Source organism: Onychomys torridus, chromosome 6, assembly GCF_903995425.1.
Source record: "Onychomys torridus chromosome 6, mOncTor1.1, whole genome shotgun sequence".
NCBI classification, from domain to species: Eukaryota; Metazoa; Chordata; class Mammalia; order Rodentia; family Cricetidae; genus Onychomys; species Onychomys torridus.
Window position 1 is genome coordinate 59414590 of NC_050448.1, and position 17582 is coordinate 59432171.

The 17582-nt window shown below is 38.9% G+C and overlaps 1 protein-coding gene across 1 annotated transcript in view; it reads left to right on the plus strand.

The window, feature by feature from the left end:
- Positions 1-8000, plus strand: part of Map9 (microtubule associated protein 9) — a 30210-nt gene extending 22210 nt beyond the window's left edge. Inside the window, exon 14 of the mRNA XM_036189445.1 lies at positions 3891-8000. Within this exon, the coding sequence (XP_036045338.1) occupies positions 3891-4013 (123 nt within the window). The 3' untranslated portion in view covers positions 4014-8000. The remainder of the gene's footprint in view (positions 1-3890) is intronic.
- Positions 8001-17582: the final 9582 nt, after the last annotated feature.

Below are 17582 nucleotides of genomic sequence, written 5' to 3' on the forward strand. Positions count from 1 at the left end.
AAGTGAATAATCATGTAGGACCAACCTAAGGAACTCTGTAGAACTCTCTTGCAGGTCAAGACTTGAGGAAATGCAGCACAAAGATCTTGGATAGGAATGACCTTAAAATGGTGATATAAAGACATCCATTCTCTCCGAGTCAGCAGAGTCCTGGTTGTGAAAAACTAGTATCATTTGTCATTATGTGTGGAACAGTGTGTTGGCGTGTTCCCGTTCTCATCAGTCCATTCCGCAAAGTCTTGACAGCTGGCACACTGCCTCCTGCAGTAGGACTTCATCTGGAGTGCTTCCCAGAGCAGGATCAGATCCCACACTGGTGACCCACTCTCCATCTTCCCCATTTTTTACTTTATACTCTCTGCTGGCAGAAGAAAGTGTGGTGAAAGCGGGGAGGGAAGGACGGGAGCCCAGATGCCCACAACTGATGGAACACCTCTCTAAATTCTTGTAGTTGTTTTGATGGTGACATTGTTGACTCCTGATGCCTGATAGTGAGGGGAATGGCTGTCTACTTCTACTCCTGGCTTTTCAGCATCCTCCTAGTAAGGTCACACTTGTCTCAGGTAGAAGGTAGGTTGGAGAAAAAGAAGCATGGCTGGATCAAGTGAACTAAAGACAGCTTTTCCTTTGGAAGGTTCTAAAACATCCCCTTTGCTTCAGGAGGAGCATCAAGCATTCAGACCCTCTCATGGAGCAAGGCTATGAACCTTAAGACCTCTCCTCACTTCTCTTGCCTTGTGAATATTGTCTGCGAATGGAAATCTCACATTGCCATACTGTTTGCATGACTCTTCTCAGTCCTCATGTGTACTGATGAATGATGCAGACAGCCAACATCCACTTGTGTCTTCCCCAAGCCATCAGCCTACAGAGACAGGCTTGTCTAAGGGTCTCATGGAAACTGCTGCTTTTCTGAGCAATGTGAGGAAACACATACAGGAGGAACTTCAAAACGTTTGTTCTTAGCAGAGAAACAGAGAGACAATCCAAGTTTCAGGATGGAAGAGCAAGTGCTGTTCAGACACTAAGTAAAATGTGTCTAGATGAATGTGTAGACTTTGGATTAACCCCTAAATGCACATTTACTCAAAAGAAGTATAAATGAGAAGAGGCTCGGATTCACCTGCTGTAATAATGTAGAAACATGACTTCAACAATAATAGGAAGTGCCACTATCCTCTCTTGGAGCAATAGAATAGAAACATATCATGCCACCCCTCTGTGAAGCTGCATTCTTTCTATCTCCTTGAATTATGCCTCATGTGTCATAGAAATTAATCAGAAATAAAAACGAAGTAATTTCAATCTCTACTCAGCATCTCCTTCCAACTCTGGTCCCTCATATTCTGCTTTTCTTAATTTCGGGGATTCCTCACTCTTTACAGCCCCCTCCACCCTTGCCCTGTCCCTGTCGCCAGCACAACCAAAGCCAGGCTAGAAAAGTTCTGGGTTTTACCAAGCCACCTGATAACACAATGCTTGGTTCACTGTCCCAGTATGATGGTAGAGCGCGCACACACCCCCATGCACACACGCATGCACACACACAAACAACCTCCTTCTGTGTTCTCCGACTGCCCTCCTCCCTGATTATGTCCCTAGTTGCAGTGTTTTGCCTGGATTCTGGATGTTACCATGGCCTACTGTTACTGGTGTCCTTTTCTCATCTGGGGCCCCGGTCCCTTCCCCCAAGCCTTGGTCACAGTGGCTCCTCTTTGTTTCTTCTAGCATCACCAGCTTTTCCCCAGCTCCTTCTGAGCTGTGATACACTTCAGGCCTCTTTGCTTGAAACCTTTTCTCCCACTGAATCTACAGATGTTTTCTCTTTCCACTGCGTGTCCCTTTAGATTGACATTCCTTTAATCTACACTTCAGTGGAAGCACGTGACCCTTTGACTCTTTGTTTCAGAGAAACTCACCCAATTTTGGATCCTATGGTATTAATTTACTTGTTTCTCACCTGTCCGCTTTGAAAGTTTTCTGGGCAACAGAAACTCTGTGTGTGTGTGTGTGTGTGTGTGTGTGTGTGTGTGTGTGTGTGTGTCTGTGTGTGTGTGTCTCTGTGTCTGTGTCTGTGTCTGTGTGTGTGTCTGTGTGTGTGTGTGTCTGTGTGTCTGTGTGTCTGTGTCTGTGTGTGTGTGTGTGTCTGTGTCTGTGTGTGTGTGTGTGTGTGTGTGTGTGTGTGTGTGTGTGTGTGTTTGGATTTGATAAGCCCTTTGTGTTTGACCCCAAGTAGAAGCTGAGTGCTTGACATTTGAATGAAGAAACAAAAATCAAGGCTGCCTGGTGCCAGAAGAAAGGAGCTCCATCAACACCTGCAAACCTCTTTATGTAGGAGCGTGGTGTGTGAGGAGCAGCACGAATTAGTGGTGGCAGCCGAATTGCTATTGGGTAATTCCTTTGATATTTAGACTCCAAAGCTTTGCTTCATAGCAGAGAAAAAAAATGCCAAAAGGACTAATGCAATAAATAGGAAGTTCCAAGCAATTGGACAAACCGAAAGAAAATGTAACACTGTTCTTCCAGTCTCCCGGGAATGAAGGGGTGCTATCAAACTGAAAAGCATTATTAACTTCTAGTAATCCAGAGCTCAGTGCAGATGCTGATGGGCAAATCAGTTCCTCCAGCCACTATGGGAATAAATGGTTGTTTGGTGAAATTGAGCGTATGTAAACACTGCCAAAAGGTTGGGAAAGGGGAGATGTAATGAGGCAGCTAACACAGCCTCCAGAGTTGGGGTTGTGCTCACTGGTGATCACCTGTTGTTATATTCCACAGTTTCCTGTAGTTGAATTATTTCTTCATACATTGTGAAAAAGTTAACACTAAGAACAGTGTAAACAGAATCACACAAAACAATATTTATATTTGAAAATATTCAAACTAATGAAAATTAAAAGTACTGTTATCCATTCAGTTAGGTAAATCAAATAATTAAACAAAAAAAAATCACAGAAAGGGCAACATATTCTTTTAAAATGTACTCAAGCGCAATAAAAAATAAAAGGTGAGGCTAGTATTTCAAGAATCTATCCACAGTCAGACGTGACTCTTGCAGGTCTCCTGGAAATTCGTCCTCTGAAGGTCACCACTGTCTTTTTATAGTCATGATGTTTGTTATAAAACTGCATACTCAACCATTTTCACTTTTAGTTTTTGAAGCGGAGTCTTGCTGTGTAGACAAAGCCGGCCTCCACCTTACGATCCTCCTCTCTTAGCCTCCCAAGGGCTGGATCACGCGTGCACCAAGTGCCTCTGATTTCAACGACTGTCACATTGTTAAGCCTCCTCTCTTCTGTTCTTCCTCTCTTTCATTTCCTATCATCATCCTCAATGTCTACTCTAGACATGGTCTCACTCTGTAGCCCAGGCTGTCTGGAACTCACTCTGTAGCCCAGGCTGGCCTGTGATCCATAGCAATCCTCCTGCCTGAGCCTCCTGAGTACTGTAAGGGTAAACTTCCATAGCTAGTTGGATATTTTTACTGTAACTTTCAACATTTAAAAAAGTGAAGTCAGGCATGGCGGTTCATGCTTTTAATCCCATGAGTAGGGAAGAGGAGGCTGGCGGATTACAGTTCAAGGTCCTCCTTGACTACAGTGATTGTGATGCTAGATGAAGCTTATGAGTGTCTGCCTCAAAAACCAAGCAAACCAACAAAATGTGACATTAATACCTATTAATAGTAAATTTGTCCATGCTCATACAAATCAGCAATATTCCCTAGCTACTTTTTCTTCATAACTAATCAAGAAATTGTATACAAAGATCTTATAATGAATTATTTTCTTCCAGCAATCCAATTCAATAACAAGTTCGCTTAGTGTATATAAACTTAGAGTTTTCTGTTTTGTTTTTTGTTTTTTCTTTTATCTTTTTTTTTCCTTTAGGAAAAGAAAGAAAGGCAGGAAAGGATTGAACGGAAACAAAAGAAGCGTCATTCCTTCCTTGAAAGTGAGATACACCCTCCGTGGAGCCCTCCGAGCAGAACTCTGCCCTCAAAAGTATTTTGACAATTCCGGTTCTTGATTTATCAGTTCACCAACTTTACCCATGGATTTAAAACCATTCATCTTATTATTTCTGGTTAGAAGAATCTATTTTAATTACCTGCAGGAACTTCTGTGGAGCATGAAAGAGATACTTCACAGTTTAATCAATGGAAGCAATTATCTGAAGTGTAGATCAACTGCCTCAGACAAGAAGCCAGTCGGATTGCTGGGACAATCCAGATGCATGAAGCTTTATCATGTCCTAATCATTCCTGAAGTGGGGTGGTCTGTGGTCACTGTCACTGAGTTCTGTGTCTTTTTATAGCATGTTTGACCCCACCGATGGAAGGATGCCATCTAGGTACCACAGTCATAGGAATGATTCAGTCCCTGGAAGCTTATGCTTCTCCATTGAAGTTTGGGAATTAAGGGTCCCTGGGGAGTATGGACATGTGCCATCTAACATGAGTTTTCAGCTCAGAGCAGCATCTTGCTATGCAAGTTAGAATTGCAATCAGTTAAGGCCTCAGAGCTTTCGTCAGTAAAGTCACTTTAGTTAAGAACTTGGCCTTATGGTTTAGTCTCAGTGTGTGTTGCCTGTGTGGGACTTACCTGACAATCGAAGCCACTTCTATAATGGGCTCACTTCTGAAATTTTTCTTTCTAAGTTTGATTTCAATTTGCTCATTATTTGCTTAACACCAAAAGCCACCAGTTTGATGGTAGTGGTGTCTTATATAGTAGTTGTGAAAATTTCATAGGGGTTCAGGGTCATTATCAAAATTCTTTCTAGACTAAAGGTATAAAGATAAATGAAGGCAACTCCCACCTTCTAGACTGTTTCAACTTGTACTTAGAGGCAGCTGAATAAGAAAGTAAATTTGGAAAAATATTGAAGAACTTGTATTTATTTATATTTATTTGACTTCTTCTCCCAGTATGAACTGGTCCGATACTGGACTGGTCATCTCTTAAAACAGACCAGTTGTTGTAATGCTGCTGTAGGCAATAATGCAATGCAGAGACAATCGATGTGAAGCGTAGTTGTTACTGTTCACTAAGCTCTTATGTCATCTCTGCTGTTACAAGTATAATTTGTCAATTTTGTAACAACGATTCAGGGTAGGTGTTATTAGCTTTATTGTGCAGATAAAAAATACTGAGGCTTAGAAAGTCCAAAATAACTTGCCATACAGCTAACATATGAGTCGTGGGACCAAAACCCATTGTCTCCCTTGAGACCTTTGTGACCTCAGAGACTGTGGCTGACTTCTGACTTCAACCTTGCAAATGTTTGATACTCCCAGGGTGTAAATCATGCACTGTTGGTGAGACATGCTCCTTTCTTAGTGCCTCCAGATGCTAGACCTCCTTACATATATAAAATGAAGTGAGGATTCATGGGATTTTGTATGTTCATCTTAGTGTCAACAAAGCCAGCAGATTATGTGAAACCCAACTATAGAATGTGCACAAAACAGAAGTCATGCACTGCTTTGTAGTATTACAGAGCATATCAAATCACATGACAGACATCCACAGATGAAGCTAGAAGCCTTTGATACTGCCAGAAGTTGCCACTGAAAGATTATCAGCAGTGTGAGTTATGGGATTTAGGACTGGAATTTGTGTGATTTCCCATGAACAACCAAGCCTGCTAGAATAGATTCATATAGGCTTCTTGTGCTGAAGTAAATAGGTAGAGATAAAAAGGTTTTGCACATTGTAAGGAATGAAAAGGAAGATCAGACAAAGGTGTGGCTCTCCCATGGCCACTTTCTACAGTGTTGTATTTGTTATTGCTGTTAGCTCTTAAATCATGCAAAATGGATGATATCAGTTAACTCATGTGAAGTATTTGGAACATAAGGACTCAGCAAATATTCATTATCATATTATTTACCACAGTGCCCACTTCATGGACTTGAGATCAGTGTGGGGTGAGCAGGACAGTAGTTATTTGGCATACATTTTTAGCATACACAAGAACTCAGTCTTCTGGTCCTTCTTTGATGTACCCATCACAGTCAAGTGCTGCCAGGAAAAGGACCGTCTGAGAAGACACCTGAATACTGTTTATTTGTTTTTTAAGATTGTTTCTGAAGAGAATTAAGTGACAAGTGAAGATATTCCCAGTGGCCCAAAATGTCATTCCCTCAAATATGATTTAGGATGAGTATGTTTATATAGTAAATAAAAAGTTTTTACCAACTTACAACAACCTGTATTTAATCTGTATAGAATTTATCTAGTTCAATAAAATTTCCCCTTCTGCTGTAGCAAAAATAAAACAGAGCATTGGACAGTGAGTGAACATCCAGTTCTGTAATGTGGCAGTCTGAGTTCCAGAGGGAAGAACCTGGTAAGATTATCTTAATGTATTTGCCTGCTTAAGAAATGAGACTTTTTCATATTTCCTTTAAAAGTACCAAATATTGATATAGATATTTATAATAATGAAAAATAAAACTCTTACATCAAAGTAAGTTCCATAATAACAGCAAAAAGATATCATGCATATCAAAAGGAATAAAATGCTACTTTAGATGTGGAAGAGTTAATGTTTCCTTAAGGAAATAGGCTAAGAACAACTCGGAGTAATGGTATTCCAGTAGCCTATGTGTGTGTCACTCTGGAAGGTGCTGGTTCACTGGTTTAGATTGTAAAGATAGTTGATGTTTTTATTGTTGCCAAAGTGGTACCTCGCAGGAGCTTGGTAGCCACAGTTGGATATTCTTTGGAGTGATGTAGCTGTTAATCAACCTGGACCAGACTGTTTCTGTGCTGAATAATGTGATGTCCAACACTTTTGCCAACCTCAGATGCCTGGTGTTATCATTCAGGTCAACAGCAGGCCCTTTGCCTATCACTCCACAGTTGTGGTAGTCTGCTAAAATGCTCACGCAAAGTTTCGTTAGTGGTAGCTGGTTGTGGCTCTCTCCTGTTTCCCTTTTCTCCCCAGCCTTCCAGGAGAACAGCTGTTTGGGTGCTCACACTGCTATTGAAATCTGAGGAAATAGTGGCACTTCTTACATCCTAAGTCATAGCCTAAGATACAATAGAGACAGGAGGTCTCACAAAACAGGGAAAAGTGCATGCTAGTCAAAATCATTCTCAAAAATAAGACAGTACCAGAAACAAATTTGCCTAATTTAATCCTGATTCTTAGTTCAGTTGTACTGTTCTAAAAGGCATTTGAAAACCCGTATGTGTCCATTCTACACAAAGCAAATATGTTATTGATTTTCCTCGTCCCTAGTTACACTGACTGATAGAATAATGGAATGCTATGTAGGTGATGAACTGGAGACTCAATCCCTTTTATTTTAAAATGTCATGTGATACTGCTAGTTTGAAATGTTGTGCTACATAGAGTGGTCACTGTATAAGGGTAACCAGAGTATGTGAAATTCTTGGTGCTGAACTTAGGGTGTCTTTGGGGTTATTAGGGGAGATATATTTAATGCCTGTTCCATAGTAATACATTTTTGTTTCATACTTAATTTATTAAAGTTAACCATTCGTGGTTTATTTTATTGAGTGTTATAAATTTATTGGCTATATGCCAAGTGTTAATAAATGTGATGTATGTTTATTTCTGAGCTAACGATAAAATATGTCATGTTGATACATGTTTATTGGAAATGAATAGTGGACAGGAAGTAATTTTCAATGTAAGATTTGGATATGAAACTGATTTTACTGTACAGATTGCAAATGTGACAGAATTATTATGTGATTAGAAAACACAGATTAGTGAAGTCAATGTATTTCCATTCCTCCATGATAACTGCATTTAACCCGTTATTTCCACTCACCTGTCTTTATTTTCTAGTGAGTACACTACTGTTGCTGAATGTAAGGGATGAGGGGGGAGCTCCTTCTCTGCTCCTGGGTCCCTGTCTCTCTCCTCTCTCTCTGTCTTCTGTATTATCTAAGTGTATATACATATATGTATGCGTTTATAATCTGTATTTGATCATTGAAATAAAAATGAGATCAAGCCACCATTTGGTAACTGGAGTTTTTATTAAACAACTCCTCAAGAACATATTCCACAGGAACATACCGATAATGATTTTTTATTCTGTACCTACAATTTATTTCTAGGTAATTTGCCCTTAAAGTGTCATAGTGTGTAGCCAATATCTTTGTAGTAAATATCTATAATAATGATGGTGAACTTCAACTGAATCTATATAGTTAAGTAAAAGGTAACAATACTTATGTATTGGAATGTCAGAAAGCCCCTTGGCTGTGTGATAGAGGTGTTATACAAAGGCCTTCCCTGGCTGCAGCCCTCATGTGAGGCCCAAGTCATCACAGATCATCCAGGTCATTTAAAACAAGGTCATCAGTACTGCAGATTGAGTATGTCACCTCTCCCTGTATATTATGTCACCAAGGTTTTTCCTCATCACTGTTGAGTCACGTGTGTCATACCTTCAATACACACACACACACACACACACACACACACACACACACACACACACGGCCTCATTAAGCTTGGCAAATGTTCTACAGTTGAGTCACAGTTCCAGTCCTCTATTTACTTCACTGGTAACCCACCTGAGTGTTTTCACTCCCACCATCTAGTTTTCTGAAAATACAACTTTATTTTAGTTTTGACTTTCTTTCCTCTTCTACATGCAAAATGACCACTGTGTAGAGAGCTTCACCAGTAAAGACCACAGGCCCAAGGAGGCAGTCAGGGGCACTGGAAGGATGGATGGGAAGGGAGCTTGGCAACAGCCAGTAGTAGCCTAGGTGAATTTTCTATTTTTAAACATCTCTGTCCACATCTACTAAACAAACAGCTCTTAGCACTGACCCTGGAAGTTCCAAATGAAACAGATCTACGAAGCTTCCTGGTCCAATTTTCTTTCTCAGACATTCCCAATCGCTGAGCCAAAGGTGTGCACATGAATGAGAGCACTGATAGACACAGATTCCAAAGGCTTGGGCCTGTCCAGGCATCCAGGGGAACAGGACCAGAGTTCCTGTGGAGTCAGTCACCTCTGGCTGGGAAATGCCTCATATGAGCTTCTGGGAGGATGTCATCTGGGGGACTTGGGCTTGTTGATATGTCTCTCTATGCCTACTAATTGCTACAAAATGAGGAACGCACAGCAGTCGTCTTAGAGTCGTCTGTGACATGGAGTCTACTTTGTAGGTCACCTGCACTGGAGGTCACTTTGCATGCCTGTGACCTCTAGGAGAGCTGAATTCTAAAACACCCAAGAATTACAACTATGGGGCATTGTCCAGTTAGAAACAATGGAGGTAGGTGTTACCTGAAGACTAAAAGGAACCTCCCAACATATGCAGCTCTCTGTCTTAAAGCATATCTAGCTGCCAAAACTATGTGATTTTTTTTTTTTTGAGGGATAGACACCAGCTGCTGGAAGAGTGAAGGGGTCCCTTCATACCGCAAAGGTGACAGCCTCCAAACAGCTTGCTGATTATTTTGGCAAACTGACAAAATATTCAATGACTTTTTTTGAGTTTGGAAAAAAAAATTTAATGACTTAAAATCCATTCACTTTGTCAGAAGAAATTTTAGCATTTCAATTGCTAATAAAAGAAAAATCACTTGATTTTTTTAAAAATGTAATTACAACAGTAAGGATTTGATGATGCAAAATATGTTTTCAAAAATCTCCTTGGACTACATCAAAATAAAATACTTCTGTTCAGCAAAGGAGACAGTTACCACCTACACAGTGCCAAGAAATACTCAAACTATCATCAGATAATGGGCTCAGAAGCAAGCATCAATGGGCTCTTTCATTTTATATCATTTCATTTTACATGTTTGTTTTGCCTGTATGTGTGTCTGCACACCTTGTATATGTCTGGTGTCCATGGAGGTCAGAAGAGGGCATCACCCATAACTGGGGTTCCTGATGGTGGTGAGCTTCCATGTGGATTCTGAGAATGAAATCCAGGACTTCTAGAAGACCAGTCACTATTCTTAACTTCTAAGTCACCTCTCCAGGTCCCGTGAATATCCTTAAAGTGAGCAATAGACCTAAACCGACTTTTCTAAAAGTCAAATGGCCAAAAGGGGCAAGAAAATGGGCACTTTCACCAATCATCACAGCAAGGCAAATCCAGATCTCAATGACTCCTGGCCTGTGACAGGAAGAAGGACTGCTGTGCAAGACTAGAGAGAGAAAGTGATGGCAAGGATGTGGCTAAAACAATTCTCTCCCACTACTAATGTGTAAGCAAATTAGCATGGGCACAGTCCTCCAAACATTCACAAGTCCTACTCCTGACACGCCACCTTACGTAGCCGACACCTACACTCCTATGTTCACAGCAGCACAATTAACATTGGCCTAGATGTGCGATCAACATTAGCATCTAGCAACTGATGAATGGATAAAGAAATATTCAACTGTGAAACCCTTATACTTGTAGCAACAAGGATGGAAATAATCATTATGTTGAGTGAAATAAGCCAGGTACAGAAAATCAAGTGCCACATGGTCATATGGTTTCAATCAATGCGGCATCTACAAGAAAGTTGATTTCATTAAATTGTCAGTAAAATGAGAAGAGGTGGGAACTGAGTTAGAGCTAGACCATAGTAAGGAGTCCTGGTCCTCCAACGGACAGTAAGGCCACCAAAGCTATAATGTTCTGTGCCTTTCAGAACCTGGTAGAGAGGATTTTGAATGTTTTACCATAAAGGAATGATAAGTGCTTGAGGAGGTATGTGCCACTACCCTAATTCAAGTGTACAGTGCATTAATGTATAGAGGTTTTATGATCTTACAAGTTTAAATTTAAAATGTCTTAGCATTTGAAACATACACAACTATGCTGTGGGTAGTCTTTCTGTACTCTGAATATGTGTTGTTCCCATTGGCTAATAAATAAAGCTGCTTTGGCCTATGGCAAGTCAGAATAGATCCAGGTGGGAAATCCAAGAGAGATACAAGGAGAAGGGTGGAGTCAAGGAGATGCCAGCAAGCTGCCAGAAGCAAGATATGAAAGTATTGGTAAGCCACTGGCCATGTAACAATACATAAATTAATAGAAATAGGTTAATTTAAGATATAAGAACTAGGTAGTAATAGGCCTGACCCATAGGCCAAACAGTTTGTAATTAATATTGAGCCTTTGATTGATTATTTGGGAATAGGCGGGTGGGGGAGATTTGTCCATCTACAAGACTATGATGAGTATAGTTTAAAACAACATCGTAAATCAGTGAGAAAATAAGATTTTTAAGTCTGAAAAAGTAAAAATTTCTCCTATAAGCTTTTCTTTTACTTCCCATATTCATGTTTTTCATCAGAGTTATAAAATGGACAAGACAATATTAAAACACTTTTATTTCTTATTCAGATATACAAACTGTCTTGTCTGTGGGGATGAATATTCAAGAGGTTTTATAGTATTAAATGTGTTGGTCAGAATTCTATGCAGACACCTTAGGTAATTAAATCACATTGGAAAATGCTAAATCCAAATAGCTAATACAGAACTCTTATTATACATTTTAAATCACTTTTTTTTTTTAGCTTTTATGTGAGTTCAATATTCAATTTACTCCATAATAACTGAGTTTTTACTTTTGTGCAAGGAAAATTGAATTCTGCTGACCAAGCCTACTACAGAACCTTTTACATAGGTGGGCTCATTGGCAGTAACAAGGATTGCCTGGTGTCACGTGACACATGTTTAATGGTGCAACCTTACCTTTCCCCTCCATGATCAGAGTGCTCATGTCTCAGGATTTCACAAGCAGAGCCACACAGCTCTTTCTGAGCAATGTTTGTCCAGCTACATTTCCTTCTTCACACTAATTAGAGAGTTAGATGTCAACACAACAAATACTTTCTTTGTGAAAACACTGAATTTCACTTTGTAGTGAAGCAAAAAGGATTAACTTTAAAAGGAAAGACCCAGAGTGGAAAACTGGCCTTGCTGTGCTTTATAGGAGTGATTCTGGCCTACTCATGGTTCTGTGTCCTAGGGATGCCTAGGGCAAGCCAAAGGCTAGCCTCAACACTGAGAATAACTTATGGATGAAGCCAAGTTCCTGCCCTAATGTGGCTTATACTCCAGGAGCAAAGTGGGCCTCTGAAAGGTAAGCATGGACATGAAACACATGTGCCAGCGGTTGTAAATCTAATAACCTGCAGGCTGGGTAAGGAGACAGAAGGACAATCATTGTTGTGAAGGATTAGCACAGGTCTATAAAGAAATGAATTAGCAAAATCCTAAGAGAATTTTAACTGGGCAAACCATGTGAATTAAGTAAAGAAACCCCAAACCTTAGGGCTCCTTGGGCAAGACACAGACTTGAACACTAGCCTGCATTACAGGTAAACTCAGAACATTAACAGCAGGGACTTTTCAAGTGCTTATAATATAGACAGTGACCTTTGACTGTGGAGTATGCAATAAACATCTGAGGGCAAACATGGATGGCCATAGAGCTATAGGGCTATTAGGGAGGAGTAAGGTGGTATGGTCCTATGGGAGCCTGGTCATCAAGTTCCATGTCTATATTGAGGAAGAAGCTACAGGATCTACTGATGGATTGAGTAAAATTATAGAGAAAATAAATAGAAAAATCAAGCTTCCACTGACCAACTTGATGAATGATGAGGCCACTCATGGAAATGGGAGACACTGGGTTAAGTCAAGATTGAAAGAGAAAACAAGTTTTTGAAAATGTTAGTTACATATTGTTAACAGGTCATAAGTTAGGGTATTCAAATCACAGGAGAGAAGCTGCACAAATACAGATGTGTTTATGACACCAAAGGACTTGCTAGAATTAGGTAGCCAGTAAGTGTACACAAAGAAGAAAGGAGGGTTCTGGAAAAACATTTAGGGCAACTCAACACATATAGGCCAGAAAGAAAAGGTACCCAGCACATGGCATAAAGGAAATCTGGTGTGATTAGAGAAAGGCCAAGAGCCACAGATGCCCTCAAGTTAATTGCAAAAATGTGTTTGAAGGATAGCGCCAAATATTCATGGTAGATCAGAGACCAGGATACAGTTAGTTTGTGTATTTGGTAATATGGAAGTCAATGATGATTTAAGAGAATAAGATTTCAGCAGAGCACATCTTAGAAATGGGGAGGAGAGGAAACAGGATCAGTGGTGCATGTGAAAGCAGTACAGAGAAGGCAGAGTGGGGTCACAGGTGGAGGGAGTCTTGGGCGTCTAGGGCAGGTTTACTTGTTTCTAAGATAGAAGAATTTGTAAATGGTAATATTTAGCAAAAATAAAACAAAATTGTACCTTTTATACTTTTATAGGAGGTACATATCCTATGATTGAAGAATTCAACTAACTTAGATAAAAATTATCTCTGCTATTTGGACAATAATATTCATATTCTCTCCTTTTATTAAGTACTACCTAATGAGGAAATTGTCTTAAAGAATAAAGTGAAAATGTAATGTTTATCACCTAGATTTGACAACTGTCAAGTTCTTCCTGGTCAATCTTACTTATTTCTGCCCTGGCTAAAAATTATTTTGACCAACCATAAAGGTGGCAGTAATGAACATACTGGAGAAAAAATTACAGACGAAAATAGGTAGGCTTTTGACATGCTTAAATTTCTAGATGTAGAAAATAGTTTATTTGGAGATGCATTTAAATAATTCTAAGTATGCACATTAATATATAATAACTGAAATGTATTATGTATGTAAGCTTAGACATGATTTTTCTTATGGTGAAATGAAAAAGATAAAGAGAAAATAAACATAGTGATGCATACTGTGGTTACATATGTAGCTCATCAAAGCTCTTGGCATTTCCTGAGTGTCTCAGCTTAAATGACCCCTCATATCAAGAAAAAAAAAGAGAAATAAAATGTCATCCTTCAAATAAATGAAAATTGTTATCATCCTTGAGCCATGACAGCAAGTGAAATCTGTCACAAATATCACATACAAAAGCAACTTCTGACTGGGCCAAAGTGTATGTTTTATTTATGAGTCATTCTTCAGACTTGCTTAATTGGGAATTCCCAGCAATACAAAGCGGAAGAGAGTCAACGGATTGATTGTTCACTGTGATTACACACTCAAGCTAGATGAGAAGACTAGTACTGAATTTATTAAAATCAAAAGTAAATTAAATTCAAACATGAAAGTTGGATTGAATAAACTACTAAATGGAAGTCTTTGAGATTTTTGACCTTAGAATTTGACATTTCTCTGCTGTTTTACCCCAGTGTTTGGACAATGTTTATGCAGATATCTCATTTTCACATTTCTCATTGCTTATAATCTGGAGAATAGGAACAGGTTAAATAGAGAGCTGGGTTTTGAAGGTTTCTCCTGAATGCAATATTAATAGCCTTATTATGATACATCCAGTTCAGGCAGATAGTCATTTCTGTTGACTTTCAGAATTGTATGAAATCACCTTTATTGTTTTTCTGTGTCTTTATATCTTCTGTATAGACACACGCTCAGAGCCACAAATTAGAGGTACAGAGTTCTTTTTTATCCTTATATGTCACAGACATGGTCAGTTACATAGCCAGTTCCCTGCCTCAATTCTTGCTTGGTAATGGAGCTGTGGAAATCGGTAGGCTGCAAGGTTCCCAGTTTAAACACTGACTTTGCATCTTTCCCATGCTAGTTCCCATGGTGACAGATGATGTATTTCTATCAATATAAATAGCATTATGTGCTCATAAGCTTAGATGAGCATTGAAATTCCTGATAGAAAAAAAAGACAGACAGAATATACTTTGTTATTTTTTTCCTTGAACACAGAATAATGACTGGAGTTATAGTAATCATAGTACTTGTTACTTCTGAATCTATGTTCTCATAAAAAAGTAAGTAACTAGTTCTTCAGTTTTCTGGCAACTGGTCTTCAATGATTTGTAACCAAACAAAATGTTCCATAACAGACTCTCATTCTCTGAATGTGCACAGCTGTTGTGGAACATTTGTTTAACTAGACAAATGTGTTACATTTGTTTATGCTGAATTTGTTTAACTATGTAAAGATATGCTGCTGTTTCACCTTGTCTGCCTACGGTACCTGATTGGTCTAATAAAAAGCTGAGTGGCCAATAGCTAGGCATAGTAGGGATAGGCAGGGTTGGCAGGGAGAGAGAAAAGGGGATCCAGCCATCTGACTAGGGAGCAGCCAGAGTCCAGCCAGCTAGGGAGGGACCAGCCAGCAGGACACGGAGAAAGCAGAAAAGTAGGACATATAGAATGAAAGAAAGGTAAAAAGCCCCCAAGGAAAAACATAGATGAAGAGAAACAGGTTAAATTAAGTTATAAGAGCTAGTAGGATGTGGGGGACCAGCCCTCACTTTTATGACCCAAGGTACTCTTGAGTAGGGAGAAGTGAGAAATACTAGATAGAAAAAGATACCTAGACAATGAGAGGAAAGACAGAAAACACAGGATAGCATTGAGAGGGACTGGATCCTTATCCATCTGCCCAGAACTTTATTCCAAAGGGCTTTTTCTGAGAATGCCAAGAGGAGGAGCAAAAAACCTCCCCCTTGCTAGATACAGCCAAGTGTAGACCTTTCCAAGCACCTGGTACTCAGGCCCATGGTCCAATAATCTTCTTCATACAGACCTACTGGATAGAGCCACTAGGAAACATAAGTGGGACAAGCATATGATAAGGCTGAGCACACAACTAATAATAAGTCTCCATGGCATGATTTGGGAGCTGGCAGTCTGAGAGCCTGCTACACACAGCAACTGAATGAATCTGATTTTCCATGATACAGACAGTAGTTAGTTACTGTGGATGCTGGGAACTAAACCCAGATCTTCCAAAAGAGCAGCAAGTGCTCTTACCTGCTGAGCCATCTGATTCCTAGTAGAATACTACTGTGCACTGTACGGTATAAATCCCCAACATGTGCCTGGTTTCAGTATTTAAGATTTTGAATGAAAACACTATAAGCATCTTCATTCAGGCTTCTGGAGAACACAAGCTTCATTTCTGGTGAACAAATGCATTTGAATTGTACTGCTGGATCATGAGGCAAGTATAAGGCTAAGCATTTAAAGAAAGGATTATCAAAATTTCCAAAGAGATTATATCTCCTTTACAGCCTGTTTTTTGTTATCAGCTTCTAAGTAATGTTATTTAGGAATCTTATTCTAGAAAGGGAGTTAATGATTACAGATTTTAATATGTGTGTTCACAATGTTTGCCTCAGAGTAAATATGGATGGATTTGGGTTCTGTCACAAATAATTGTATTTAAGCCAATTAGCTAACTCAATGACTATTAACCTGTTATTTCATGAGTACCATTGCCTGCATCTGTCATGAGTAGAATATGACAAGCCATCAATATTTTTGTCTACACATTCATGAAGTGATCGAGAATAATATAGAAGACTAGGCAACACCATTGTACACTATGAGTTTTGCCTCTTTTCCTAGTGTCAAAAAACTTCAAATTGACTTTAGGGCATGGCTAGAAACAACTGAAATTTCCATGTGTAGGGCCATTTAATCATTAGCCCAATGCCACAATAAATTGTTCAAAAGAATAATACTTGGTTTCACAGCTAGATACAGAGTGTTATGATCAAGAGTGCAGTAATTGTTACATGTGTTCTCTTTAGTAATGCTGTTAAAAAGCAAAAGCAAGGGCAGTTAAAGATTTGCTTTATAATCAGAGTTTCCTACTTACCACAGTTTTCTTGTCAATAAATCAATATAGAATATTAGTAAAGGGAGAATTAGCCAAGGACTTTTTTTCACAATTCTTTTCAAAGTGTAACTACATGCAGATGAGTGCACTGCCTCAAACTGATGCACATCGATTTATAAATTCTATTAATCTATGACAGTTAAAGTGTGCCACAAGTTACAAAAACTACCAAAATGAGCAGCATATTTTAAATGAAGTCATCTTAGGAATATTTTAAAGATAGACCCATTTTTTTTTTAAAAAGAATCAATGTAAGTGGAGAATACAGATGTTAACAAGGTTAAAAATAGAAAAATGTGTAAGTTGGATATAAATAATGAAATTCAATTTTCATCTATTTAATCAGTCAGAAATAGTTTAAGTGAGATAAGAGTCAAACATTCAAACAGCCCCCTAAAATAAGAAATTTTTTTTACATTAGTTTGGAGTGGGATCATCTTTCCTCAAGAACAACCTTGTTTAAATACTCCCAGTGTTTCTTCATTCACAGGTGAGCTGCTTCTCCATGAATGACCTACATGCTCAGTATTTTAATTATTATTTTTCTAGGACTTTTTATCATAAGATGGTGATAGATTTTTGTCAAAGGGTTTCTTTATTCTACATTAATTGAAAATTTCATGTCATTTTTGACCTTGAGTCTATTTATGTGATAAGCCATGTTCATTGATGTAGGCATGTTGAACCATCCCTGCATCCCTGTGCTGAAGCTAGCTTGATCACAGGGAGTGATCTTTTGAGTGTTCTTAAATATGGTTTGTAAATAGTTGATTGTGTCTATATTCATTAGGGAGATTGATTGGCCTGTAGTTCTGATTGATTTTTGTTGAATCTTTATCTGGTTTTAGGTATCATAATCATACTGATTGACTTCATAAAGAGTTTGAAGAG